The 27,877-nt window shown below is 39.6% G+C and overlaps 1 protein-coding gene across 1 annotated transcript in view; it reads left to right on the top strand.

Moving 5' to 3' along the window:
- Positions 1-27,877, top strand: part of AGBL1 (AGBL carboxypeptidase 1) — a 1,247,389-nt gene that overhangs the window by 143,971 nt on the left and 1,075,541 nt on the right. Inside the window, exon 6 of the mRNA XM_053717645.1 lies at positions 12,869-12,906. Within this exon, the coding sequence (XP_053573620.1) occupies positions 12,869-12,906 (38 nt within the window). The remainder of the gene's footprint in view (positions 1-12,868; positions 12,907-27,877) is intronic.

Consider the following 27,877-nt stretch of genomic DNA (forward strand, 5'->3'; position numbering starts at 1 on the left):
GCCTTCTTAACTGTCTCAACGCTCTTCAAAATCTGGGCCTCTGTGGCTGCTGACCCCAATCTGTTTGACCAGTCCCGTGCTAAGTCTGATACCACCGTGTTACTAGGGGTCTCCTGCAGTATGTTATATATGGGCGAGATGGATCGAATACCCTGTTTAGCCCAGGAGACTATTTTGTCAATCGTGTCTATGTTGATTCCTAATGTCTGTGGAATAGGGTGTATATATAGTGCTTAGCCTGTAGATAAGCAAAGTGATGTTGTTTTGGAATGTCATACTTGTTCATTAAGTCTACGAATGGAATTATTGTGTTACCGCCTGTCGTTAGTCAGTCACGTATGTGTCGAAGACCCTTTCGTTCCCAAATCCTAAAGGTCTTGGTGGTGAGACTGGGTATGAAGGTCAGGTTTCCTCTATAAGTGGTAAGAATTTAGTCTTGTGTGGTGAAATATGAAAATGTTTACATAGTTTTTGCCATGTCCTAATCGGTCCTGTAAATGGTGTGAGTCCTTGAATCTTCGGATCTAGTTTATTGAGTGACGATTGTGGGAGGAAGGATAGTGACCAGGGTTGGACAATTTCTTTTTCAAGATCAAGGATTGTGAAGGTTTCTTAATCTAGCCACCAGTCCATTACATATTTAATTTGTGCTGCCCAGTTATAGAACTGCAAATTAGGAAGTCCAAGGCCACTCTTCAGTGTCGGGGTGTTTAATTTATGGAGGCCAAGTCTGTGTTTTTTCCCACTCCATAAAAAATTAGTGACTGCAGAGTTTAGCATTTGTAAATCTTTTTTTGACAGTGGCTCAGGAAGCATTTGGAACAAATAGAGCAGCTTGGGAAAAATTATCATTTTAATTAGGTTGACTCTTGCTGTGATGGCCAAAGGCAGAGCATTCCAGGTCTTAAGTAGTGTTGTAATCTCTAGGAATAATGGTTTATAATTAGTCATACCAAGAGTCTGTGTTGTCTGAAAGTTTCACTCCCAGGTATGTAAAATCTCTGGTAATTATTTTGAATTCAAACTCTCCAATGCTTTGGGTATGATGTGGGTTGAGCCATAAAGCTCTGCTTTAGTTTTATTAACCTGGTAGCCTGAGATAATCCCAAAGTGCTCTATCAGGGACATAATTTGAGGTGTATTATTTTGAGGGTCAGTGATATAAAGTATCATATCATCTGCAAACAATGAAAGGTGCAGTGTAGCATTCCCCAAACGTAGGCATGGAATCTGATTTATGATTTTAATGGCTAAGGGTTCGATTGCAAGGTCGAAAAATAGGGGGATAATGGACATCCCTGTCTGGTACCTTGTTTAAGCGAAAAAGATGGGGTAGTGTCACCATTAATGAGAATGGATGCTGTGGGGTTTGTGTAGATCATTCATTTAGCTGATACAAATTGTCCTTGCTGATAATATTGTATAAAGGTGATCCCACAGGACTTTATCAAAAGCTTTTTCTGCGTCAAGCAGGAGAAGGCAAGCTTCCGGCAGTTCCTTTAGTTTCCCCTCCCTTCTCATCTTTTCATAGTATGAGAGGATTAATTGTACTTTCCATACATTACAGACTGAGGATCTATGGTTGACAAAACCTGTTTGGTTGACAAAACCTGTTTGGTCAGGGTGTATTAAGGAAGGGAGTATGGGGGCCAGCCTATTTGCTAATATTTTAGTGAATATTTTGTAATCCAAATTGAGTAGGGAAATGGGTCTGTAAGAGCTGGGGAGTAACGAGTCTCTACCCGGTTTTGGAATAATAGTTATAGTGGCTTCCGTGAACCTCTGGGATATTGGGTCCCCCTCTTGCAAAACATGATTAAATAGCTTGGCTAGTGTGTCCCCTACTTCTGCCTGCATATATTTGTATAGCTCCCCCGGCAAGTCATAGGAGTTAGAAAAGTGATCAACCACTTAGAGTATATCAAATGTTTACATTTCCCCCAGTAAACATGGGATCAGTGTCCTTATCAGGTCATGTTTCCTTTTGTGGAGGGTGTATTTCCATTCTCTGCTTCTTCTTTGTCAAGATATAGTTGCAGATTGTCACGGATATCAGACGGCTAAGGCTACCCCCACCCCCCTACAACCTCACCCCTGCTGTTTCTCAATGGTTTTTGGGCTCCTCAGAGCAACCACCAATATCTTTGAAACTGTTTGTTTGCTCTGTGTTGGCTTGTTTTTGTGTTCAGAGAAGAGTTAGTTTATGACCAGGAAAACCCTCCTAGGCTGGCCGGGCTCTTGGAACTCCCGGTCGGCCGCCTCACAACAGATACCCGCCTAACCCCTCTCAGGCTGGCCAGGCTCCTGGAACTCATGGTCGGCCACAGGACAGCAGAACACCCGCTAACTTTAACCCAGGACGCTCCAGCAACCATGTGCCCCAGAGCTCCTCTCTTTTGGGGATTAGTAGCCCCTGGGGAGTACAAAGAGTGGGGTAATTGCCGGAGGGGAGCTCCTTTGGGAAATGGGGGTTTTGGACACCCCTAACCCCCTAACTTCATCGGACTGTAACTCCGGTCCCCAGTAACGAATCATGCTGATTTTTGGACTGTGAAATCTGGGGACCGAGAGCCCTGGAAGTGCCACTGCTCCACCGGGATCACCCCGAAACCGCCACCCATATGTATTGGGATTATGTGGGACTGTGGCTCCTATGGAGGTGCCGGGCTGTCTGGAGGGGCGGGAATGGCAGGAAAATAGTGGGATTGTCCAGGGTCTTATCAAGATGAGCTGACTGTATAAAATAAGTGTGTGTTTTCAATAAAAGCAGTTCCTGTCTAACCTGAATGCTAGTGTGTCTAGTTATTTGGGTTGGTTTCAGCTAAAATCACTTTCCTGGGCTACAAGGCAGTCTGTTCCAGGCAGAAAAAGGATCCTCAGGCAGAGCTATCCAGCCTGGGTAGCTGGAGTCTGCCACAGGGTGGGACCCTGAGTACTGGTGCTGTCGGGCATCAGGGGTGGCTACAGGTTGTGGTCACTTGCCAGCTACATAGCTGCAGTCAGCAGGAAGGAAGCAGGACCTGTTTGGCGGAGCTACCCAGTCGGGGTAGCCGGGGGTATCCGTCACATTGGCTGGCAGCGGTGGGATCTGCTTCTTTTACAAGGTTCCTACTGACAGAGGAGACGTACCACAGTAGCCGGTAAATATGGAGGCAGAGTTCCTAGGTAGAGTACAAAAGATGCTGACCAGAACAAAGGATAATTGTTCGGAACAGGACATTCTGACATGGAGGAACCTTGCCCTCTGAGACCTTTGGTGGGAGGCTCTGCAACAGGAGCAGGAAAATGGAAAGGTCCTCCCTACGAAAGACACAAGATTCCGGGTACGGTGGACCATGAGACTGCCTTTCCTGGGAGAACAGCCAAAGAAGGAATAGCTAGCTGTTCTACATAGACTGATCCAGCAAGAGATGTGGGTGGAGGACGGCTATTGAGCCCTCCATTGGCTCGCTATGCAAGTGCAGCCATGGCTGGAGGAAGGATCCCCCACAGAGGGCTTTGGCTTCGGTGGCCCTGGATTGTTGTTTACAAAAAGAACAGTGGACCCACAGTTTGGGAGTGAGACAGACCAGGGTCTGGAGGATATCTCTGGGCTCCAAGAGGAACTGCTGGATCTCTTGGAGGAGACCTGGCTGCTGGACGATCTGGATTTTATAATTGACCAGGAAGAGGCACTGGTCAAGGAATACAAGAGGCTGCTGGATCTCGCTAAGCAGCGTGCCAGGGGCATACAGATCTGGGGTGCAGCCCTCTGGGATTCATGGAGCTCGACTGTGGAGGAGTGGCAGCAAAGAGAAAGGGAACCAGGGCTGCTGGATCCTGATCAGCAGTCTGGCACTGAGCTTATAGACTTGGACAAGGGATTCACCCCAGAAGAAGTGCTGACAACAGGGCAGAGAGCCGCCGGCCTCTTCCCAGCACTTGTAACAGCTCCAGGAAACCTGGGAGAGGAGGTAGTCGTCCTCCCTCCCCTTACAGAGAACCCCTTGCAGGTAGAGATGGATGTCAATAACTCTCCCCAGCAGCAGAACCCCTTCCCGGGAGTGGAGACAGTCGGTCTCTCTCCCCAGCGGCAGAGCCAGGAGCCAGGAGAGGAGACAGTCGGTCTCTCTCCCCAGCGACAGAGCCAGGAGCCGGGAGAGGAGACAGTTGGTCTCTCTCCACAGCGGCAGAGCCATCCCCCGGGAGCGGAGGTAGTCATCCTCCCTCCCCGTAAACAGAACCCCTTCCCGGGAGAGGAGACAGTCAGTCTCTCTCCCCAGCGGCAGAGCCAGGAGCCGGGAGAGGAGACAGTCAGTCTCTCTCCCCAGCGGCAGAGCCATCCCCTAGGAGTGGAGGTAGTCATCCTCCCTCCCCGTAAACTGAACCCCTTCCTGGGAGAGGAGACAGTCAGTCTCTCTCCCCAGCGGCAGAGCCAGGAGAGGAGACAATGGGTCTCTCTCCCCAGCGGCAGAGCCATCCCCTGGGAGCGGAGGTAGTCGTCCTCCCTCCCCGTGAACAGAACCCCTTCCTGGGAGAGGAGACAGTCGGTCTCTCTCCCCAGCGGCAGAGCCAGGAGCCGGGAGAGGAGACAGTCGGTCTCTCTCCCCAGCTGCAGAGCCATCCCCTGGGAGCGGAGGTAGTCATCCTCCCTCCCCTTAAACAGAACCCCTTCCTGGGTGAGGAGACAGTAGGTCTCTCTCCCCAGCGGCAGAGCCATCCCCCGGGAGTGGAGGTAGTCGTCCTCCCTCCCCTTACAGAGAACCCCTTGCAGGTAGAGATGGATGTCAATAACTCTCCCCAGCAGCAGAACCCCTTCCTGGGAGTGGAGACAGTCGGTCTCTTTCCCCAGCGGCAGAGCCAGGAGCCAGGAGAGGAGACAGTCGGTCTCTCTCCCCAGCGGCAGAGCCAGGAGCCAGGAGAGGAGACAGTCGGTCTCTCTCCCCAGCAGCAGAGCCATCCCCTGGGAGCGGAGGTAGTCATCCTCCCTCCCCGTAAACAGAACCTCTTCCCGGGAGAGGAGACAGTCAGTCTCTCTCCCCAGCGGCAGAGCCATCCCCTGGGAGCGGAGGTAGTCATCCTCCCTCCCCTTAAACAGAACCCCTTCCTGGGTGAGGAGACAGTAGGTCTCTCTCCCCAGCGGCAGAGCCATCCCCCAGGAGTGGAGGTAGTCATCCTCCCTCCCCTTACAGAGAAACCCTTGCAGGGAGAGATGGGTATCGATATCTCTCCTCAGCGGCCGAATCCCTTTCTGGGAGAGGAGACAGTTGGTCTCTCTCCCCAGCGGCAGCACAGTTTCCCATGGAGTGGAGGTAGCAGACCTCCCTCCCCAGTGGTTGATCTCCTTCTCGGGAGAAGAGACAGACGGACTCTCCCCTCAGTAGCTTGGCAGGGTCTCTACCCTTTTCTTGTCCTGGAGTATATCTCACAGGGGGCAGGCAAGGGGGGTACCCGCTCATGCAGTTGGTGTCACAAGTTTGGGCACCCAAGTTTTGCCTGCCCCATCAAGGAGCAACCTCAACCTACAGTCTGGGGTGGGTATACCGCCGGGAAACCGGCACTGGCTTTGTTTGTGGGTGGGTCAGCCAGTTCTTAACAGAGTGTCACAGAGGGAGACAGTTTGGCCATGGAACTTAAGGACACTGGAACTTGTGGAACAGCAATTGTTTGGGAGCCGGCCTTAGCAAACTTATTTGGGACTTTGCATTATGTGACTATCCCTGCCCCCAGGGCGCAGGGATAAACGCCAGCAGAAACCCCCCAGGATGCCCCAAGCTCAGGAGAGATGGGATAACCTTTCTCAGCAACCGAGAAGTTGAAGGCCACTGTCGGACAGCCCCAGGCCGACCCATTAAGGGTCTAGCTGGGTCTGCCGAACTGGAGGGGGGGAGATGTCACGGATATCAGACAGCTAACCCTACCCCCACCCCCCTACAACCTCACCCCTGTTGTTTCTCAGTGGTTTTTGGGCTCCTTTAGAGCAACCACCATCTCTGGAGACTATTTGTTTGCTCTGTGTTGGCTTGTTTTTGTGTTCAGAGAAGAGTTAGTTTATGACCAGGAAAACCCTCCTAGGCTGGAACTCCCGGAACTCCTGGTCGGCCACAGGACAGCAGAACACCCGCTAAATTTAACCCAGGTCGCTCCAGCAACCATGAGCCCCAGAGCTCCGCTCTTTTGGGGATTAGTAGCCCCTGGGGAGTACAAGGAGTGGGGTAATTGACGGAGGGGAGCTCCTTTGGGAAATGGGGGTTTTGGACACCCCTAACCCCCTAACTTCATCAGACCGTAACTCCGGTCCCCAGTAACGAATCATGCTTTTTGGACTGTGAAATCTGGGGACCAAGAGCTTTAAAATGACATCCTGGAAGTACCACCAGGATCACCCCGAAGCCACCACCCATCTGTATTGGGATTATGTGGGACTGTGGCTCCTATGGAGGTGCCGGGCTGTCTGGAGGGGCGGGAATGGCAGGAAAATAGTTGGATTGTCCAGGGTCTTATCAAGATGAGCTGACTGTATAAAATGAGTGTGTGTTTTCAATAAAAGCAGTTCCTGTCTAACCTGAATGCTAGTGTGTCTAGTTATTTGGGTTGGTTTCAGCTAAAATCACTTTCCTGGGCTACATAGCAGCCTGTTCCAGGCAGAGAAAGGATCCTCAGGCAGAGCTATCCAGCTTAGGTAGCTGGAGTCTGCCACAGGGTGGGGCCCTGAGTACTGGTGCTGTCGGGTATCAGGGGGGGCTACAGGTTGTGGTCACTTGCCAGCTACATAGCTGCAGTCGGCAGAAAGGAAGCAGGACCCGTTTGGCGGAGCTACCCAGTCAGGGTAGCCGGAGGTATCCGTCACACAGATGTTTAGGTGATTTGAAGAATTTAGGTCCTCGAGTAGTTTAAAGCTTCAATTTTTCTGGAAAGAGTAGGGTCACAGACCAGCCTTCCTCCAACAGTCTCTTACGGTGGGGAGAGAACTCTCTTTGGCGTCTTGTAATCTCTGCCGAGTAGTCTTGGAAAAGATATATATATGTTTACCCTGATATGCCCTTAGGATCTGTATTTTATCTTTAAAGTTCAGGTATTTAACCATTATTTGCCTTGGTGGTTCATTTAAGTTGGTTTGTCTTCCTGGAATTCCCACCCTGTGTGCTCTCTCTGCTTCAAAAGGAGTGTCTTCTTCTGGTATTTTTAGAAGTGTAGGAAGAGTGTTTTCAACAAAATTTAGTAGTGCTTTGTTTGGTTCAGATTCAGGCAGTCCTACAATCCTTAAATTATTGCGGCGTGATTTATTTTCAAGATCGTCAACCTTGTCCATGGGGATTTTATTTTGTTTCTTTAGGTTGATCACACTGATCCTGCTTACTTGCTGTCTATCTTCTACATCAGACAATCTTCTTTCTGCTTGAGTGAGCCTGGTATTGAATTCCTTAAACTCAGAGCTCATAGTCCACCGAAAGAGAAAAAACAAAACTAATGGCACTACTATTGAATGCTCTTAGGATACTCTGTTATGAATAAAAAAGGTTATAAAAACCTAGAAGTGATAGACAGATTCAGGTGCTGTGTACTATTTTATTCTGAAAAGAAAAGGAAATTTCAGTCCTGGGATTGAAAGAAGTGTACACTTGTTTAGCACTCTCACCTAAGGGAAAGTGGCTCTTGTCTTAGAACAATTAGTTCCAGGAGAGAAACAGTCTTAACTGTAACGAATTAAAATTTAACCTTTATTAGGAATCGTATTAAAATAATTGTCCACAAACAAACATACATGGTTCTTATTAAAAACACAGAATGTGCAGCGTATTATAGTGGGCACAGGAAATTGCTGATGGGGTTAATTCTTAACCTAGGATGAAAGATCCATAGTCAAGAAGAAATACACCCTTATTAAATGGATAATATACGGTATTATTGGATGTTAACACAGGTGTTTGGTGCTACTTAACATAGATATACAATTTCCTAAGATCAATAGTATGCTGTAATAGCGTTCTTAGCTAAATAATAAACTGTTCATGTCACCTTGGTGTGCTTATAACATTTGTTGAAAGTTTAATTGAATATGCGTTACTATGTTGCCACTCGTAATTCCATATGGGGTTTGATATGTGTTACTATTTTAGCCACTAGTAATACTATATGTAGATAGAAATGATATTATAATCCTCCTTCATGGATTATTATCTATAGTAAAGTTCAATATTTTATTGGCAAACTTTATAATTGAATATTGTGGAGTTACTTTGCACCATAATTAATGAACCGGTAGATGTAATTATACAACCTAATCGTAAGATTATTGCAAATAGATCTATAGAATTGTTACATCTCTCTATATACACGTATAAAATGTATCAACTTTAGAAGCTTATAGAATCAGCTATAGCAGATACTTGCTTTATTATAATGCAGGACAAATAACCTGCTTTGAATAGAAAATTAAAGACACATATTACAGCTAAATCCAAGCTACAAGATTGAACGTGCAATTGTGAGATGTTAAATAACACCTATACAAATATCTAGCAGTTATCTGCACATTTAGGATTGAGTAACGTCTATAATATTTTTGTCTACACAGGCAATACCTACAATCTAAAAATAATAGTTTACTAAGAAGGATTATATATCCTTTTTACTATCCTATATTATTATGAGTGGCACAAACAAGTTATGCATAATCAAAAAATCATAAGGGAACATATAAAATATTATTCCTAACACGGGTAATACCTATAACTATAGATAATAATCCATGAAGGAGGATTATAATATAATTTCTATCTACATATAGTATTACTAGTGGCTAAAATAGTAACACATATCAAACCCCATATGGAATTACGAGTGGCAACATAGTAACGCATATTTAATTAAACTTTCAACAAATGTTATAAGCACACCAAGGTGACATGAACAGTTTATTATTTAGCTAAGAACGCTATTACAGCATACTATTGATCTTAGCAAATTGTATATCTATGTTAAGTAGCACCAAACACCTGTGTTAACATCCATTAATACCGTATAGTATCCATTTAATAAGGGTGTATTTCTTCTTGACTATGGATCTTTCATCCTAGGTTAAGAATGAACCCCATCAGCAATTTCCTGTGCCCAATATAATACGCTGCACATTATATCCTCATTAACATTCTGTGTTTTTAATAAGAACCATGTATGTTTGTTTGTGGACAATTATTTTAATATGATTCCTAATAAAGGTTAAATTTTAATTAGTTATGGTTAAGACCGTTTCTCTCCTACACAAGAGCCACTTTCCCTTAGGTGAGAGTGCTAAACAAGTGTACACTTCTTTCAATCCCAGGATTGAAATTTCCTTTTCTTTTCAGCGCTCATAGTGTCTACGCCGGTCTGAAGCTGCTCAATATTTGGGAGAAAAAGTGCTGAGCGTTGCAACACTATAGGATGTGTGTCTGAAATATCAGGGCCTTCATGGTCTAGTTGTGGTTGTGGGGGTATTAATGTCAGCCATTAGCTAGCTTCCTGTGTTGCTTATATCCTGCTCCCATGGTGGGGTCTGAGTCTTTCACATATTCCTCATGCTACTGGGATGCTGTGCAGTATGGGCACTATTTTCACCAGCCTAATAGAGGTGACAGGTGGGTGAGAGAGGGGCGATTTCGCCTGTGTGTGGGTTAGGGTCTGGTATGGCCTGTAAGATGGAGTTTAGGGCCGTGTGTATAGCCAGTTGCACTTTCTGTGTCGCCTACTGAGCTGTTACCCACGTGGAATAATCTACTTCTCCAATACCTTGATGTTACCATTCAGGTCTGCTGGGCTCTCAACTCCCTCTGTCTCCCCTCTAGCCAGTCTCCCTTAACTTTCCCCTGTTGTTGCATGCGCCGTAAATGTTGCCTGCGTATGCAGCAGGCTTGGGTGCGGCTGTTTTCGATGTCACTTCCAGCGGCGGAGGTGTCGATCGTAACCTCCAACAGCTCCAACGGGTGATTCCCGCTATCCCGGTTCTCTTCCGAAACCTAGGGAAAGGTTGTTGGGCTAATTCAGAGCGGCAGTGGATGTTATATGGAGAGATCATAGGCAGAGCTCTACTCCTTTGCTGCCGCTCCCTGGCCCACCGGAAGTCTCTTATCCTTGGCCAGGTTTAGTATACTGGGGACTGTTTGTATCTACCTTATCTAGCAGTGCACCAGGCAGTTGAGTGGATGGTGTGTGCTACTTCCTTTACATATTTATTTATGTATTTATATATACAGGTGGCCCTCGTTTTACAACGGTTCAATTTACACCGTTTCAGAATAACAACCTTTTTTTTCCAGTCATGTGACTGCTATTGAAAGCATTGAGAAGCAGTGCATTTATTAAAATAGCCAGTAGGTTGAGCTGTCCGCTTGTTTTGCAGCAAAGCCAAGCAAGCTGAAATTAATCAGTTTAACTAGACATGAGCTATCGAGCAGATTTTAAATTAACAAGATCTTCCTGTCTATAAATCAGTCCAGATTGGAATGCATAGAAGAACTGTTTGCAGAAAAATGCAAGTAAAGTCTGTGTTGTGTGATTATTTTATTAGGTTTATAATGCTGCTTAGCAAATGTTTTTGTTCATTTAACTTAGTTTAATTATATATTCTGTGTTGTGTGATTATTTTATTAGGTTTATAATGCTGTTTAGCAAATGTTTTTGTTCATTTAACTTAGTTTAATTATATATTCTGTGTTGTGTGATTAATTTATTAGGTTTATAATGCTTTTTAGCATTTAAAAGTCTTCATCTCAAAGCTTTAAAAATAATGTATTAGATGTTACTTATGACAATTTTGAGAGGGGCCTGGAACCTATCTCCCTCACTTCCCATTGACTTACATTATAAACTGGGTTTCAATTTACAATGGTTTCGATTTACAACCATTCCTTCTGGAACCTAACCCCGGCGTAAACTGAGGGCTACCTGTATATATATATATATATATATATATATATATATATATATATATATATGTGTGTGTGTATGTGAGCGAATATATAAATAAATATATACAGTATATATATGTGTGTGTGTGTATATATATATATATATCATCGATAGTGTTACAAACTTGTACACTTTCATCTTTTTAAGGCTGATTTTTGAAAATGTTGTTTTTATCAAGGATTTGATACAGACAAATCCATACACTTAAATATCAGGATATATCCTTTAATAGGACTCTTTGGAGTTGATCAGATAAATAATTTTAATCATGTATTCATTCTTTTTTTTATTTTGAATCATATATCATTTTGTTGTATCTGTTCTAAATTTACCTTGTTCTTGTGGGGGTTAAAGAGCTTACCTAGGTAGACTTTGTAGTGTGCACGTGTCTTGAGTAACATATACAGTAGTTTTGTGAACAATGCTTAGAACTATGTCACACTGTTGCAAAAATGTCTGATGATTAAAGTTTAATTTTCACTTTCACGTCCTTCTCACTGCAGATGCACAACACATAGATAAACTTACACCCCCAAATAGGCAGACAAGCCAATAAGTAGTTACACTGGGTCCCTCCGTGCAGCTGATTGGATGATCCACTTGTATCTTTATGTGGTGATGCCTCAGATGTTGGGGGATGTGCTTGCAATCCCCCCACCCTACCCCATTCACAGTTTGGGAGCTATGTCCTTGTTTCTTCCCCCTCCCTTCCTTATAAATGTCACAGTTTTTACAAAGTAAAACCATGAACTGCCCAGCTGTGACCTAAGGCTGACCATTACAGCAATGCTCTGTCTAAACCCACCATGGTTACTTCCTTACTTTGCGTTGAATCACTGTAACTCCACCCACATGCCATATTGACTCCGCCCTCAGTGTCTTGGCCTGCAAATGTTTAGAGGCATATGCCGAACTCTTTAAATTAAACACATACACACTTTGTAAAAATAAATAAATAAAAAAACAACTCATATCCCTGTAGTATAATTTAAAATATATTCCCATACTTTAACCCCCGGCTGCCTGAAACTACTACAATATATTGTAAATGCCTTTCTGGCATCCAGTGATTATTGTCTTTTTACAGTGATGGGTTAAATGGCATATCATATGTCACATTTTTTAAATACTAAGCTATAAACTTTTGCTCTAATGATATATCTAAACACAGATGCAGAATGGTATTGAAAAAAATTTGATTTGTTCTATTTTCTGTTCTTCTTTTTATTATATCACATTTATTCCTCTATGCTTATCACTCATCTAGCCTAATTCAGTTTTCTCAGACATTTTATTTTATCTAGCTCAACTGTTATTGAATTAGTAAAAAAAAAGGTATTGTTGCACATCCATTCCTGACATAGACGAGATTTATAAGTCTCAGTAAAATGTAACAATATTTGTTCTATTTGCTGCTACATATTACATTTCAGGTATGTATCCAGTGATATATAATGACTAAAAATACTGGGAGAGTATAGTTTTCAATGAGTACATTGTTCACACTTGAAGTTGTAATTTTTTATGCTTGAGGATCAGTAATGCAATATGTGAATGCAAAATATGACCAGACAGAGAGATGAAAAAATTATTATTGAAATATCCATAGCTATAATTTCTGAGAATGAGAACATGGTCTTCCTATAATATGACATTTGAACCTTTAAATCTCTCATATAGAGAGGCTGTGTATTGATAAAACATTCTTTTAGGTTAGATTCCATTAAACATTTTTATGTATAGAATTTAACTTTAGAGACTCTAAACCAATATTGTGCTTTAACATTTATCAATTTTAGCAAAAAAATACTTAAGTGTTCACTCAAGTCAAGACACAAAACACTGAAACTGCAAATTACAGAGAAGCAGTTTTAGAAAAATGTCAAAGGTTAATGTAAAATATTGACAACTCTAACTTATTTCCCCTTTGTGTCTTTAGGGCAGCAATTGAAGCACTTGCAGCTCTGCTAAAGTCAAGTAAGTTTTTTTTTTTCTTCCAATTTTCTTTTCTTTTTTTTTTTAATGGGTTCCTGTAAAGATTTATTAAATTCATCAATATATAGTCTAAAAGCCCATTTTCCCCCTATAAATATGTCAGGGAGCCTGTGCGCAATAGCATGTCAAAACTATCTCTTTTTTCCTGTTGTCATAATAAAACCTCTGTGTGTGTTTCGATGATGAACTTTATGTATTTATGTCAGGTCCCGCAATGCAATGTACGTCCAAGTTATTTGTATGGTGTTTACAAAATTATTCACTATTCTTGCAAATTATGTGCATACAAATTTAATGGTTTCAAATTATTTTAGACTGTCATTTAATTAGCAAATTTTGCATTGTTTTTCAGTACAGGGACACACCCTTTGAAAATCCCCTTGAGCATTGCTTTTATTATCTGTGCTGTGACCAGTTACAGATATAACAAAGCTCAGGGTTCTAAGTTCAGGGTATGCACTCTGTTCTCTTTGGGGCAGTGGGGAAACTACACATTTTTCAGACTTAAAGGGATATGAAACTCAAAGATGTTCTTTTGTGATTCAGACAAAGTACATCATTTGGAAAAAAAAAATTCCAGTTTACTTCTATTATCAAATTTGCTTTGTTCCCATGAGATTCTGTGTTGGAGAGATACCTAAATAGGCATCTGAAGCACTACATGCCAGGAAACAGTGCTGCCATCTAGTGTTTTTGCAAATAGATAACATTCTAGCAAAGCTGCTGCAATTTGCTGCTACAGAAGTGGGCCGGCTCCTAAGCTTACATCCCTGCTTTCTAGCAAAAGATAACAAGAGAACAAATAAAATTGTTTGTAAGTTAGAAAGTTGTGTATGCTCTATCTGAATCATGACATTTTTTTGAGTTTCATATCCCTTCAAATTACAGAAAAAAACAGATAATAAATTAGTTTTGTAATTTGTTTTATGTATAATTAAATTCCCATTGTGAAATAACTTTTCAGTTTAATGTCCCTTTAAGTGATTATACACAAAGTGAAGTCAAATATTAATAATTTATAATAGCAATTTTAAATATTAGAAAAGTAAATATTCCTATTAAACCAAAATATATATTTAGTGTACTGCCCCTTTTATAATGTGCCGAAAAACATACTTGTGGAATTGGTGCTGTAACATTGCTCCTTGGTTGAGGTGCAACTTAAAGGGACACTGAACACAATTTTTTTCTTTCTTGATTCATATAGAGGATGAAATTTTAAGCAACTTTCTAATTTACTCCTATTATCACATTTTCTTTATTCTCTTGGTATCTTTATTTGAAATGCAAGAATGTAAGTTTAGATGCCGGCCCATTTTTGGTGAACAACCTGGTTTGTCCTTGCTGATTGGTGGATAAATTCATCCACCAATTAAAAGTGCTGTCCAGAGTCCTGAACCAAGAAAAAAGCTTAGATGCTTTCTTTTTCAAATAAAGATAGCAAGAGCATTAAGAAAAATTGATAATGGGAGTAAATTTGAAAGTTGCTTAAAATTCAATGCTCTATCTGAATCCCAAAAGAAAAAAAATTGGGTTCAGTGTCCCTTTAATGCAGATGCCAAGTTTAAAGTGAGTTTATAGGGGTATCATTGTTCCCTCTAAAGTCACATTTTGTGAGCGCCCAGCAGTAAACAGTTAATTAGAGAACCACACCTTGCAGTTAGCAAACACTACGCAATGCAGTCTGCAAAGGTATAATTCCCTAATTAACTGGTTCACTGCTGGACCGCTCACAAAATGTGGCCTTAAAGGGAACACTGAGGGGGGTATATAAATGAACCCCTTCACTACCGGGAAATTCAGAGAGAAACTTGCCAAAAAATACCAAATATTTTTTTATATCACTTTGTCGATAGAAACTTGCCAAAAAATACCAAATATTTTTTTATATCACTTTGTCGATAGAGTCTTTTTTTTATTTACTTGTCAAAACTATATATATTTTAGTTGACAACCCAAGGTATTGATCTAGGCTAATTTTGTTATATTTCATACCACTGTTTCACTGCCAAATAAAATCATATTAAAAAAATCCTTTGGGTTTCTCAATGAAATTACTTATAAACATCGACTGCACTCATAAAACAAATGGTTGTAAAAGGTTCTCTGGGATCCCCTTTGTTCAGAAATAGCAGAAATGCATGGCTTTGGAATTAGTTTTTAGCAATTAGAAGGCCACTAATTGCCGCTTTGCGCCACACTTCTGAAATTTCCAGCATTGAAGGTGTTAATTAGTTTGCTGGTAAGAGTAATAGTATTTCAATACAGGGATTACCTTCCCACCTCCCTAATCCCTCACAAACAGCTCTCTTCCCTCCCACACCATTTTAGGTACTGGCAGACAGTCTGCCTGTATGAAGTTTTAGGGCTTTTTTTTAATTAATTCTCCCCCCTCCCCGCGATCATTATCTTACACGACCATGTCACTGTCTGTAATGTTCTGGCAATCTCCCTTCAAATAGTAACTGAGCACTGTTTGTGCTCCTTTACCATATGAAGCCAGATGCCTGCAGCCCATGAAAGGCAGCTCTCAGCTTTCACTTGACAACCAAGGCTGCATAGGCTGCCTGAAGGTCAGACGTATATATACGGCATGCAGTACAATGGGCTATGTACCACATGATATATATATATATATATATATATATATATATATATATATATATACACACATCCTATTGGTGCAAGGGGTTAAATATGTTTTGTATGAAAATTTAATTTAAAGCTATTCAATAATGAATATTGAAGCTAAAATTAATTGCACCTTGGTTAACGACTGGTACTGAAGGATCAATTTATTATTGGCTGATAAAAGACAGCTCCCACAAATATATTGGTGGACCCAAACCTGAAAACAAGAAGTAAGCATATTCTTTGTTGAAAGCTAAACCTAGGTAGGCTCATATGCTAATTTCCAAGCCATTGCAGGCTTCCTCTTATCTCAAAGTATTTGACAGTTTTTTACAGCTAGAGGACGTTATAGGTCAGAAAAAGAAACAAAGAGGCAGCACACTTGGAACTCCAATAAAATGGATCTTTATTCCAACATTGAAGCAGTGAAACAAATACACCAACACGGAGGAGTGGAAAAGGGGCGTGTCCTTACGCGTTTCGTGCCGTGCGGCACTTAGTCATAGGACGTTATAGGTCATGTGTGCCATATAGATAACATTGTGCTCACACCCATGGAGTTACTTATGAGAGGGCATCGATTTGCTTAAGTGCAAATCTGTCAAAAGATCTGAAATAAGTGGGCGGTCTGCAGAGGCTTTAGATACAAGGTTATCACAGAGGTAAAAAGTATATTAATATAGCCTTGCTGGTTATGCAAAACTGGGGAATGGGTAATAAAGGGATTGACTATCTTTTTAAACAATACAAATTCTGGAGTAAACTGCCCTTTAAGCGTAGGAAGACCAGTGTATTTTTTAAAAAAAAAAAAATATGCTCTTTTGCATTAAAGAATGAGTCTGTTGGGAATCCTTGGGTAAGTAACTTAAAGGGATTTTTACTATATATCCAAGGTTTGCTGAATTTTGGCTTTTGACATCTCTGTAAATTTAATTTACTCTTTGTAGGCAAGGAACTGGAGTATATTATTTCTGCATGAACTTCAGCAAATAGACTTTGTTCTGCTGCATATATTTTTCCATGTTTTGTAAGCATTTTATGGGTTTATAAGCTGGAGGGTGTAAGAACTTTGACTGTGCATCTCATGCACATAAAAGCTATCACAAAATCAGTAATAACTTTAACAGAAGCATTTTTACTAACAATAACATTACAGATATGCTTCTAATAATAGCACAATCTGTTAGCGCTCTACAAAAAAATGATCATAAGAATAACTGATAATAATGGTATTGCTGTGCATTTTAAAACTACTAGAATGTCCTTTCAATTAAAAATAAGGATTTTTAGTGTTGTATTTAGGTTTTGTGATTCCCTGGGCACTTAAAAAATGTGCTGCCCCATAAAAACCCCCACTCCATAAAATTTTAGTTCCTATTTGTACCATATATTTCTCACTACCTGAGGATGTATATTCATGAAAGAGTCATGCCTCCCCATCAGGGACGTTTCTAGAGAATCTGGCTCCCAGGGCAAAATTCCAAAATGTGCCCCCCTCACAGATTCTAAAGTCCCCCTCCTAGACCTTGCATGTCACTCTGTCATTAAAGGGACAGTCTAGTCAAAATTAAACTTTCATGATTCAGATAGGGCATGCAATTTTAAACAACTTTCCAATTTACTTCTATTATCTCATTTGCTCAATTCTTTAGATATCCTTTGTTGAAGAAATAGCAATGCACATGTGTGAGCCAATCACACAAGGCCTCTAGGTGCAGCAACCAGCAGCTACTGAGCAAACTAGATATGCTTTTCAACAAGTGATATCAAGAGAATGAAGCAAATTAGATAATAGAAGTAAATTAGAAAGTTGTTTAAAATGACATGCTCTTTCTAAATCACGAAATAAAAAAAATTGGCTTTCATGTCCCTTTAAGAGGTCAGCTCCAAAGCAGCAGTGCACTACTCGGACCTAGCTGAACACATCTGGTTAGCAAATGACAAGAGAAAAATGTGTGTTGCGGCCAACCACCAGTTAGCTCCTAGTAGTGCATTGGTGCTGCTAAGGATATGTACATATGCTTTTCAACAATGGATACCAAGAGAACAAGAATAATAGAATTGTCTTACATTTTTTTGTTGTATCCTGAATTAGGAAAGTTTAATTTTGACTTTCCTATCCCTTTAAATATGTCCTTTTTCTACTACAATATTTTTTTCCAAATATATTGATATTATCTAAAAATATCTTTATATCTTTTACTAATTTCCATTATATTTATACTTTTCTAATAGCTATGCATATTTATTTGTTTAATGCATATCAATCCCTTTAAATTCATATCCAATATGTATCTACAAAACTTCCAATAGACTTTAAAGTTGAACTTTGCAAAAAACTAATAAGGTAAGACAGAGACATTCACACACAGGCAGTAATAGACAGAGACATGCACACACACAGGCAGTAATAGACAGAGACATGTACACACAGGCAGTAATAGACAGAGACATGCACACACACAGGCAGTAATAGACAGAGACATGCACACACACAGGCAGTAATAGACAGAGACATGCACACACAGGCAGGGATAGATAGGCACACACACTCAGGCAGTAATAGCATGTGAGTTTGTGAAAACTTGCCATTGTCATTATGGTGTAAATTACACATACACACACCCATCACTATTAAGCATTTGTAAACAATAAGTAAATAAATTAAAAAAAAAGGCATAATGTCAAAAATATTTTTTTTTCATTCAACAGTCCTTAACAGAAAATATGTTCCTTAGTATGTGGAAACCCAATTTTTATAAAGCACCTTTTTTAATTCGCTCAGTAAAACAAAAAAATATGGACATATCATTATGTAAAGACCATGAGGCCTATTTATCACGCCGTCAACCGCAAATACACTGGAATTCCGCAGTGTAATTGTGGCAAGCCTGATTTGCCTTATTTATCAAATCCCACAGACCGGCAAAAGTTGAAATCTGTGACATAACATACCATCCGCTGGTCTCAGTCTGACACAGATCGATGCTTACGTCATTACAAATGTTCCGAATACAAATTCGGTACTATCTGACTACTTTTGCTATTTATCAAATATCTAACAGGTACTCTCACCACTATTCCGGCCCAGCGTACCTGCTTTTCAATCCACTGCCCTGGTGGCCGCGGATGCCATAGGAATTAATGGGAGTCTGAAAGCAGCGAAAGCTTATGTTCGCTGCTGCCCGATACCCCATTGATTTCTATGGTAACGTTTACACCTAACACCCTAACATAAGCCCCGAGTCTAAACACCCCTAATCTGCCGCCCGACATCTGCGCCACCTACATAAAGTTATTAACCCCTATCCCGCCGCTCCCCGACATCGCCGCAACCTACATAATGTTATTAACCCCTATCCCGCCGCTCCCGGACCCCCCCGCCACCTAAATAAATATATTAACCCCTATCCCGCCGCTCCCGGAGCCCTCCACAACTAAATAAATGTATTAACCCCTAAACCCCTGATCTCCCACATCACTAACACTTACTAAACCTATTAACCCCTAAACCGCCAGCCCCCCACATCACCATAAACTAAATTAACTTTTTAACCTCTAAACCTAACAACCCGCTAACTGTACATTAACATTACATCATCCCTATCTTATAATAAATTTAAACTTACCTTTAGATTTAAATTAAACTATATTAACCTATTAATTACCTACCCTATCTATTATACTAAACTTACAATGAACTATATTAAACTACTAATTAACCTACACTAACTGTTATACTAAAATTACATTAAACTACAAATTAAATTAACTATATTATATAGTTAAAAACCTAACCCTACTCAAATAATTTAAATCTACTATTAAAAATTACAAAGTTACAAAAAAACTGACAACTAAGTTACACAAAATAACAAACACTAAGTTACAAAAACAAACAAACAATAAGTTACACAAAATAAAAAAGAAATGATCAAATATTTAAACTAATTACACCTAATCTAAGAGCCCACTGAAAATAAAAAAGCCCCCCCAAAATAAAAAACCCCTAGCCTACAATAAACTACCAATGGCCCTTAAAAGGGCCTTTTGCAGGGCATTGCCCCAAAGAAATCAGCTCTTTTACTTGTAAATAAAAATACAAATTCCCCCCTCCCCAACAGTAAAACCCACCACCCACACAACCAACCCCCCAAATAAAATTCTATCTAAAAAAACCTAAGCTCCCCATTGCCCTGAAAAGGGCATTTGGATGGGCATTGCCCTTAAAACAGCATATAGCTCTTTTTCCACCCAAAGTCCCTAATCTAAAATAAAAACCCACCCAATAAACCCTTATAAAAACCTAACACTAACCCCCGAAGATCCACTTACAGTTTTTGAAGACCCGACATCCATCCTCAACAAAGCGACAGAAGTCCTCTGCGATGCCGGCAGAAGTCTTCATCCAAGTGGGCCGAAGTCTTCATCCGAGCCGGCAGAAGTCTTCATCCAGACGGCATCTTCTATCTTCATCCATCTGGCACGGAGCGGCTCCATCTTCAAGACATCCGGCGCGGTGCATCCTCTTCAATTGACGTCTTTTTGAACAATGAAGTTTCCTTTAAATTACGTCATCCAAGATGGTGTCCCTTAGATTCCGATTGGCTGATAGAATTCTATCAGCCAATAGGAATTAAGGTTGAAAAAATCAATTAAGGTTGATCCAATCAGCCAATAGGATTGAGCTTGCATTCTATTGGCTGATTAGAATAGCCAATAGAATGCAAGCTCAATCCTATTGGCTGATTGCAACAGCCAATAGGATTTTTTTTAACCATATTTCCTATTGGCTGATAGAATTCTATCAGTCAATCGGAATCTTAGGGATGCCATCTTTTAAAGGAAACTTCATTGTTCAAGAAGACTTCGATTGAAGAGGATGCTCCACGCCAGATGTCTTGAAGATGGAGCCGCTCCGCGCCGGATGGATGAAGATAGAAGATGCCGTCTGGATGAAGACGTCTGCCGGCTTGGATGAAGACTTTGGCCCACTTGGATGAAGACTTCTGCCGGCTTCGCTGAGGACTTCTGCCGTTTCATTGAGGATGGATGTCGGGTCTACAAAAACTATAAGTGGATCTTCAGGGGTTAGTGTTAGGTTTTTTTAACGGTTTATTGGGTGGGTTTTAATTTAAGATTAGGGACTTTGGGCGGAAAAATAGCTAAATGCCCTTTTAAGGGCAATGCCCATCCAAATGCCCTTTTCAGGGCAATGGGGAGCTTAGGTTTTTTAGATAGAATTTTATTTGGTGGGGTCGGTTGTGTGGGTGGTGGGTTTTACTGTTGAGGGGGTATTTGTATTTTTATTTACAGGTAAAATAGCTGATTTCTTTGGGGCAATGCCCCACAAAGGCCCTCTTAAGGGCCATTGGTAGTTTATTGTAGGCTAGGGTTTTTTTTTATTTTGGGGGGGGCTTTTTTATTTTCATAGGGCTCTTAGATTAGGTGTAATTAGTTTAAATATTTGATAATTTATTTTTTATTTTGTGTAACTTAGTGTTTATTTTTTTTGTAACTTAGTGTTTGTTATTTTGTGTAACTGTTGTTAGTTTTTTGTAACTGTTGTAAGTTTTTAACTATATAATATAGTTATTTTAATTTTTAGTTTAATGTAATTTTAGTATAACAGTTAGTGTAGGTTAATTAGTAGTTTCATATAGTTTATTGTAAGTTTTTAGTATAATAGATAGGGTAAGTAATTAATAGGTTAATATAATTTAATTTAAATCCAAAGGTAAGTTTAAATTTATTATAAGATATCATAGGGATGAGTTAATATTTAATGTACAGTTGGTGGGTTGTTAGGTTTAGGGGTTAATACATTAATTTAGTTTATGGCGATGTGGGGGGCTGGCGGATTAGGGGTTAATAGGTTTAGTAAGTGTTAGTGATGTGGGAGGCCAGGGGTTTAGGGGTTAATACATTTTATTTAGTTGCGGTGGGCTCCGGTAGCGGAGGGATAGGGGTTAATACATTTAGTTAGTTGCGGCGGTGTCGGGGAGCAGGGGGATAGGGGTTAATAACTTTATAAGATCTGTGGTGGGCTCCTGGTACAGCGGGATAGGGCTTAATAACTTTATTTATTTTTGGCGGGGTCCGGGAGCGGCGGGATAGGGGTTAAACATTTTAGTATAGTGGCGGTGTTTAGTGACAGGATATAAATAAAGCTGTGAAAAAGCCCAATAGCAGCGAGGTCGATGACTGTTAGTTAACAACAGTCTGCTGCTCATCGCCTTGTACTTAGTGTGCAGATTTTTGACAGCTTTTTAAATAAATAAGGAGAGCGTATTCAGGTCTGTGGCCGCAATGTTAGGCGATGTCAGGCGAGCGTATTGGTGCCGTCGAATGCAGCACAGTTGACGGCTTGATAAATAGGCCTCCATGAATAATTTGTCATATGCATAAAACATCACCTCTTTAGTGACACAAATCAATGAGATAGGAGACTGCTTTCCTCAGGGTGATTCCTCTCCTTTTTACTTTCAGTTTTAGCTCTAAGTATAAATTATATATATTTTTTTTAAATGCTCCCTACTACCCCTAATGCACCCCGGGCCACTGCCCGGTCTGCCCACCCCTAGTAACGGCCCTGCTCCCCATGAGACAATTAGGGTTAATTGTTTTTTAATAAAATGTACAAATAAAGCATTTGGAGCATAGAAATAGGAATGAGAAATGCAACAGAACATCCCCTCAAAATATGATGTCCTCCCACTTAAAGGGACATAAAACCCTTTTTTTTTTTCTTTTAGGATTCAGAATGAACATACAATTGTAAACAACTTTCCAATTTACTTCTATTGTCAAATTTTCTTTTCTTTATTGTTATCTTTTGTTGAAAAGCAGGATGGTAAGTTAAGGAGTGTGCATGGGTCTGCAGCACTATATTGCAACAGTTTTGCAACAATGTTATCCATTAGCAAGAGCACTAGATGGCAGCACTATTTCCTGTTATGTAGTGTTCCAAACACATGCACGCTACCTATATAGACATCTCTTCAACAAAGAATAACAAGAGAACAACATAAATTTGACAATAGAAGTAAGTTGGAAACTTTTTTTTAAAATTGTATTCTGTATCTGAATCATGTCCCTTTAATTCTTGCTGCCCTAGGCAGAGGCCTCATTGACATTGGCTAAAATACACCCTTGCATATTTTACACTTACAAACAATTTATGTAGCAATACAAACATGAAATAGATAAGTTTCTGTGTCACATTAAATACAATAAATACTAACACTTTTCAAGTCTGACCTTTTTATTCCTACAAATATGCAGTGTAACCTATTCCCAGCAACTTGATAATTCATTCAATGTCTCCATTTATGCTTCCTTTTCATCTAAGGTTTATTGATTTATTTTTTTACTGCTATTCCTTTATATGATGGATGTATAGCAGATGAAAAGATATTTCCTTCTGTTATGTTCAAGGTTGTCTTCATTCTGATTCTTTTTGTATGAAATTGCATCTCACTTTAAAAAGTCGTATCCCTCAGTTGCGATGCCCCTCAGTAAGCACCTCATTTTAAAGCGACTAGAACTGCATATACGCTCAGCATGAAACTCGCCACTTCTTATATACACATTATTGTGGGACAGCACATACTACAATTCGGTTATGCAGATATTAGTAAAATATATATTTTAAGATTTTATATTAAAAATAGAGTATAAAAAATTGTATTACATAAAGCAGTTAACAAACACACCACAAACCCAAATATTATCACACTAGTACAAACAATGAAAATAAAATCCAAATAACACTTATAAATGATGAAAGAAAATACTGACACTGTTGTAGCAAATGGTGAACAAGGCTGTGTACTGCTCCTGGTTAACTGGATAACAACACAACCCTTAGTAACTGTGACACCTGCCTAAATTCTCTCCCTGCTCTTCATTGAGCACTGGGTGTGTAGAAAAGACAGTACTTTGCAAATTAAAGGGACATACAAGTTAAAAGATAAAGTTCTAACTTAAGCCATCTTTAGAGCAGTTATTCAGTACTGGGAGCTAGATGAGCGATGAGCACATCTGGTGAGATAATAAACAAAGGAGAATTATTATCTTTTGGCACAGGAGGAAAGTGTACGTGTGTGTATGTGTGTGTGTGTATATATACATACATACTTGCATACATACACCCACACATACATATACACACACACAACATGGAAATGGACATGGACTGCACTCTCAAACCAGTCTGGGTACACATCACATGACCCTGCAAACCTCACAGCCCTTGGAGCTCATCAGGACTCAGGCAGTTAATTCCTGCCAACCCTGGGTGCAAAGCCCATAGAGAGAATTACAAAACTAGATTATTAACATAACACATAGAAAGTCTGGCACTCTCTTGCAAGTACGCATCTAGATTAAAAGCAAATTTGACGAGTTAGTTGCAGCATTTGGCCAAATGGTAATAAGCCCAGGACCTCACAATGCATATATTATTGGAACTGTGCCTTACTCTCAATTTTTTGTTTGTTTTGAGGAGCATTACTATATACAGACCACCAGCACTGATCTGGGGTCCACCAATATGGCCCCAGCTTATGCCAATTTATTTATGAATCAGTATAAGAATAAGATTCTGAATGTATACTCCAATTCACATATACATTTTTATAAACAATACATAGAAAATCTATGATAATTTGAAATGGATCATTGGAGACTCTATAAGAGGAGTATGAGGAAATACATTCTATGGAAAGCCCAGTGAAATTCAAGATGGTATATGATCAAAATCAAATTCATGATCTGGACATAGATTATATAAGGATGGGGGAACATTAAAATCCGCTTTCTACCGTAATGAGACTGACAGAAACTCTATTTTATCCACAAAAAGGTGCCATCCCAGCAACCTATTAAAGCTATTCCTAGGGGCCAGATGATGAGGGTTATCAGGAATAACACTAAGCCTATATTATGTGGAGCACAATTGAAAGAAATGACCTAAAGGTTTCTACAGCATGGATATGATTCCAAATTAATTAATGATACACAATAGAACTTGAAGGATATCACACAAGTGGATTTACTCAAATCTAAGGAGAGAAATAAGGATGATCGATTGTCCTTGATTACAACAATTACCCCAGAAAAAAGAAATTTAAGGAGGTTAATACATCAACATTGGGACATTGTGAGCACAGATCCGTCCTTACATTTTTAACAAACCACTAGGGTGACATTTAGGAGGGCGACTAATTTAAGAGATATGATAATGCTTACTGACCCTACACATTGCTATTCGAAAAAAACCCCTAGCTTTCTACTTGTAAGGTGGCATGTTATTGGTGTGCTTCATGCACTACTTACTATGTAATGATCCCAGGCTCTAACGTTCGATATCCTCATACAAACAGAAAATTTAAAATAAACGCTTTTCTGACTTGTACTACACAATTTGTGGTTTACCTGTTGAACTGTCCATGTGGGAAATTCTACGTGGGCAAAACCTGTGATGTTAGAACCAGGATGGCTAATCATCACTCAGCAATTTGGCAGGCATTAAGAATTAAAAAGGCTTAACAACCAGTTGCAAGTCATATTTTTAGAATCAAACCTTATATTGGTGAACCTTAGATTGATCATATTCCTCCCCTCAGGAAATTTGGTGATAGAGCAAAGCTATTATTACAATGAGAATCCCATTGGATCTATCAGTTAAATACAATACATCCTAATGGTTTAAATATTAGTGCTGATTGGCACTGTTTTCTATAGGATGTACCGTTAGTAGATGCTGACATATGAGTTGACATCTTTTTATTGAGTTATAAAGATATATGATATAGCTTGGGTTTTCATTGCATGGGATAATATCTGGGGATATATATGAGTCTATTTTACTATGTTACTATATATATCTAGTGGTTATGTGATATTCTATCCTTAATTTCAAATATATGGATATAGGACACAAATAGCTGCTATAATAGTTACCTTAATCCTAGCATTACTTGTATGAGTCAAAATGCCATTTAATTTAGTCTAATTTATCTTAGTCCAATTTGAAGCTTTCAAATTAATTAATGCTCTTTTTAATAATTTTAACACTATGGATATTAGATAAGAGTCTTATTATAAGCACCGATGATAATATGAATCATTGATGATATGTTTATATAGATTATGATGAAATAAGATGATTTAGTTGGTTTAAGTGGATGTTATGAGCCACTAGCAGATATAGTCTGTTCTCAGTGAGATCTGTTAATGATCTATGGGGTATGATGATCAGATTATATATGCACATAATATATTAAAGGGACATGAAACCCAAACATTTTCTTTAATGATTTAGGTAGAACATAACATTTTAATCAACTTTCCAGTTTACTTGTATTATCAAATTTGCTTAATTCTCTTAGTATCATTTGTGAAGGAGCAGCATTGCACTACTGGTTTCTAACTGAACACATGGGTGAGCCAATGACAATCAGTATGTATATATATATATATATATATATATATATATGCAGCCTCCAATCAGTAGATAAAATCTAGGTTATTTGCTGCTCCTGAGCTTTCCTAGATAAACCTTTCAGCAAAGGATAACAATTGATGGAAGCAAATTAAATAATAGATGTAAATTGGAAAGTTGTTTAAAATTGTATTCTCTTTCTAAATTATGTCTAATTATGAATTTACTGTCCCTTTATTTCACTATTATGCTATTTGTTTTACTGATAATTGTTCACATATACAGTATGTAAATTGATTAAATTGTTTATTGTTGCCATTGCAACTATTTTGGCACACATTTGCTTGTGATGGGTGTGACTACACTCTATAAATTGTTTGCACCGTCACTTTGTATGTGGTCTGAGGAAGGGGCATGTCTGCTCCGAAACACTCATTTCAAATCTGATGACTGCAACACTCTCCAAGAAAGTTAGAATAGGGGCAATTTTGGGACTTATAGCAATGTGAAAAGTTAAAATAAGAAGGTGATGTGAAACAGGTGACACAGTCGTGTAATCATAGTATTTAAGAAGCCTCAAAGGACTAGGCCTTTTTTAAAGAGCAAGGATGGGTCGAGCGATGCTCACCAATCTGCCAACAGATGCATCAGCAAATAATCCAACACTTTGAGAACAACAAAGACAAATCGGTAGGATTTTGGGCATTTCACCTTCTACAGTGCACACTATATATATATATATATTTATATATATATATATATATATACACACACACAACAAAAAGAAGCAGGCACTCACCGGTATTTAAATAAAGGATATCTTTTAATCCCACAAGGTGTGACGTTTCGGAGTATTACCTCCTTCCACAGACATAACAAGAAAGTGAATAACAGCAACTTCTATATATACACATGTGTGAACATAAAACCACCTACTAATCATAATCAAGTAATTTGAATCAGCTGGAAGCATCAGGCGCATAGCATGAGTCACTAGGGGCGTTGTCCTTAGCCTTAGTAACCAGCCAAACAAATTTAAACTAAACAATGTGGCTAATTAGATAAAAACAATGTTGCTCTTATGCTAACACTATATATCCATGATCAACAACTACAACTCAATATGGGCGGACTGCTGAGGTACTTATAAATACAACGGCAACTTCTATGGCCATAAGCAAAAGTATAATGACTAACGGTAAAATACTATGCAGTCATATATCTATGCGGGCAAATTACATAAGTCTGCTAAAAAAAAAAAAAAAGGAAAAAAGAGAAGAAAAAGAGAAAAAGGAAAACATATAGTAGAAGCACAGAATAAAGAGCAAAAAAAAAATTAACAATAAAACAAATGAGAATGACATAGTATGACACTTAGACAAAAGAAAATGACATAATACGACTCATAGACAGAGGAGCAGACTGTAGATGGGGGAAAGAGTAACAGGAGGAAAAAAACATAGGGAATAAACAAACGAAAAAACAAGGGAAAGTCAGGAAAAGACAAAGGGAGACAATTTACAGGGGGAATACAAGGGAATAAACACGGGAATAAACAGTTTGCTAGGGTGTACTACCCAGAATACAAATTGCTATAGCTACATGAAGCTATGCCATTCTATTTTTGTATTCTAACCCTTAGGGCTCAGAGTTTCAAGCTCCTATGTCCATCTCGCTTCCATTTGCAAAAGTATTTTATTGTGATCTCCTCCCCTTTGTAAGGGTGGCACGTGATACATGATGGTATAGCGCAAGTCTGCTACATTGTGTCTACTCTGTAGAAAGTGTCTGGCCACCGGCTGGTCCGTGTCTTGGTTCTTAATCGCCGTGCATATCGCACTTCTATGATTCGCCATCCTGGTTCTTAAGTCTTTG

Source organism: Bombina bombina, chromosome 6, assembly GCF_027579735.1.
Source record: "Bombina bombina isolate aBomBom1 chromosome 6, aBomBom1.pri, whole genome shotgun sequence".
Classification (NCBI taxonomy): domain Eukaryota; kingdom Metazoa; phylum Chordata; class Amphibia; order Anura; family Bombinatoridae; genus Bombina; species Bombina bombina.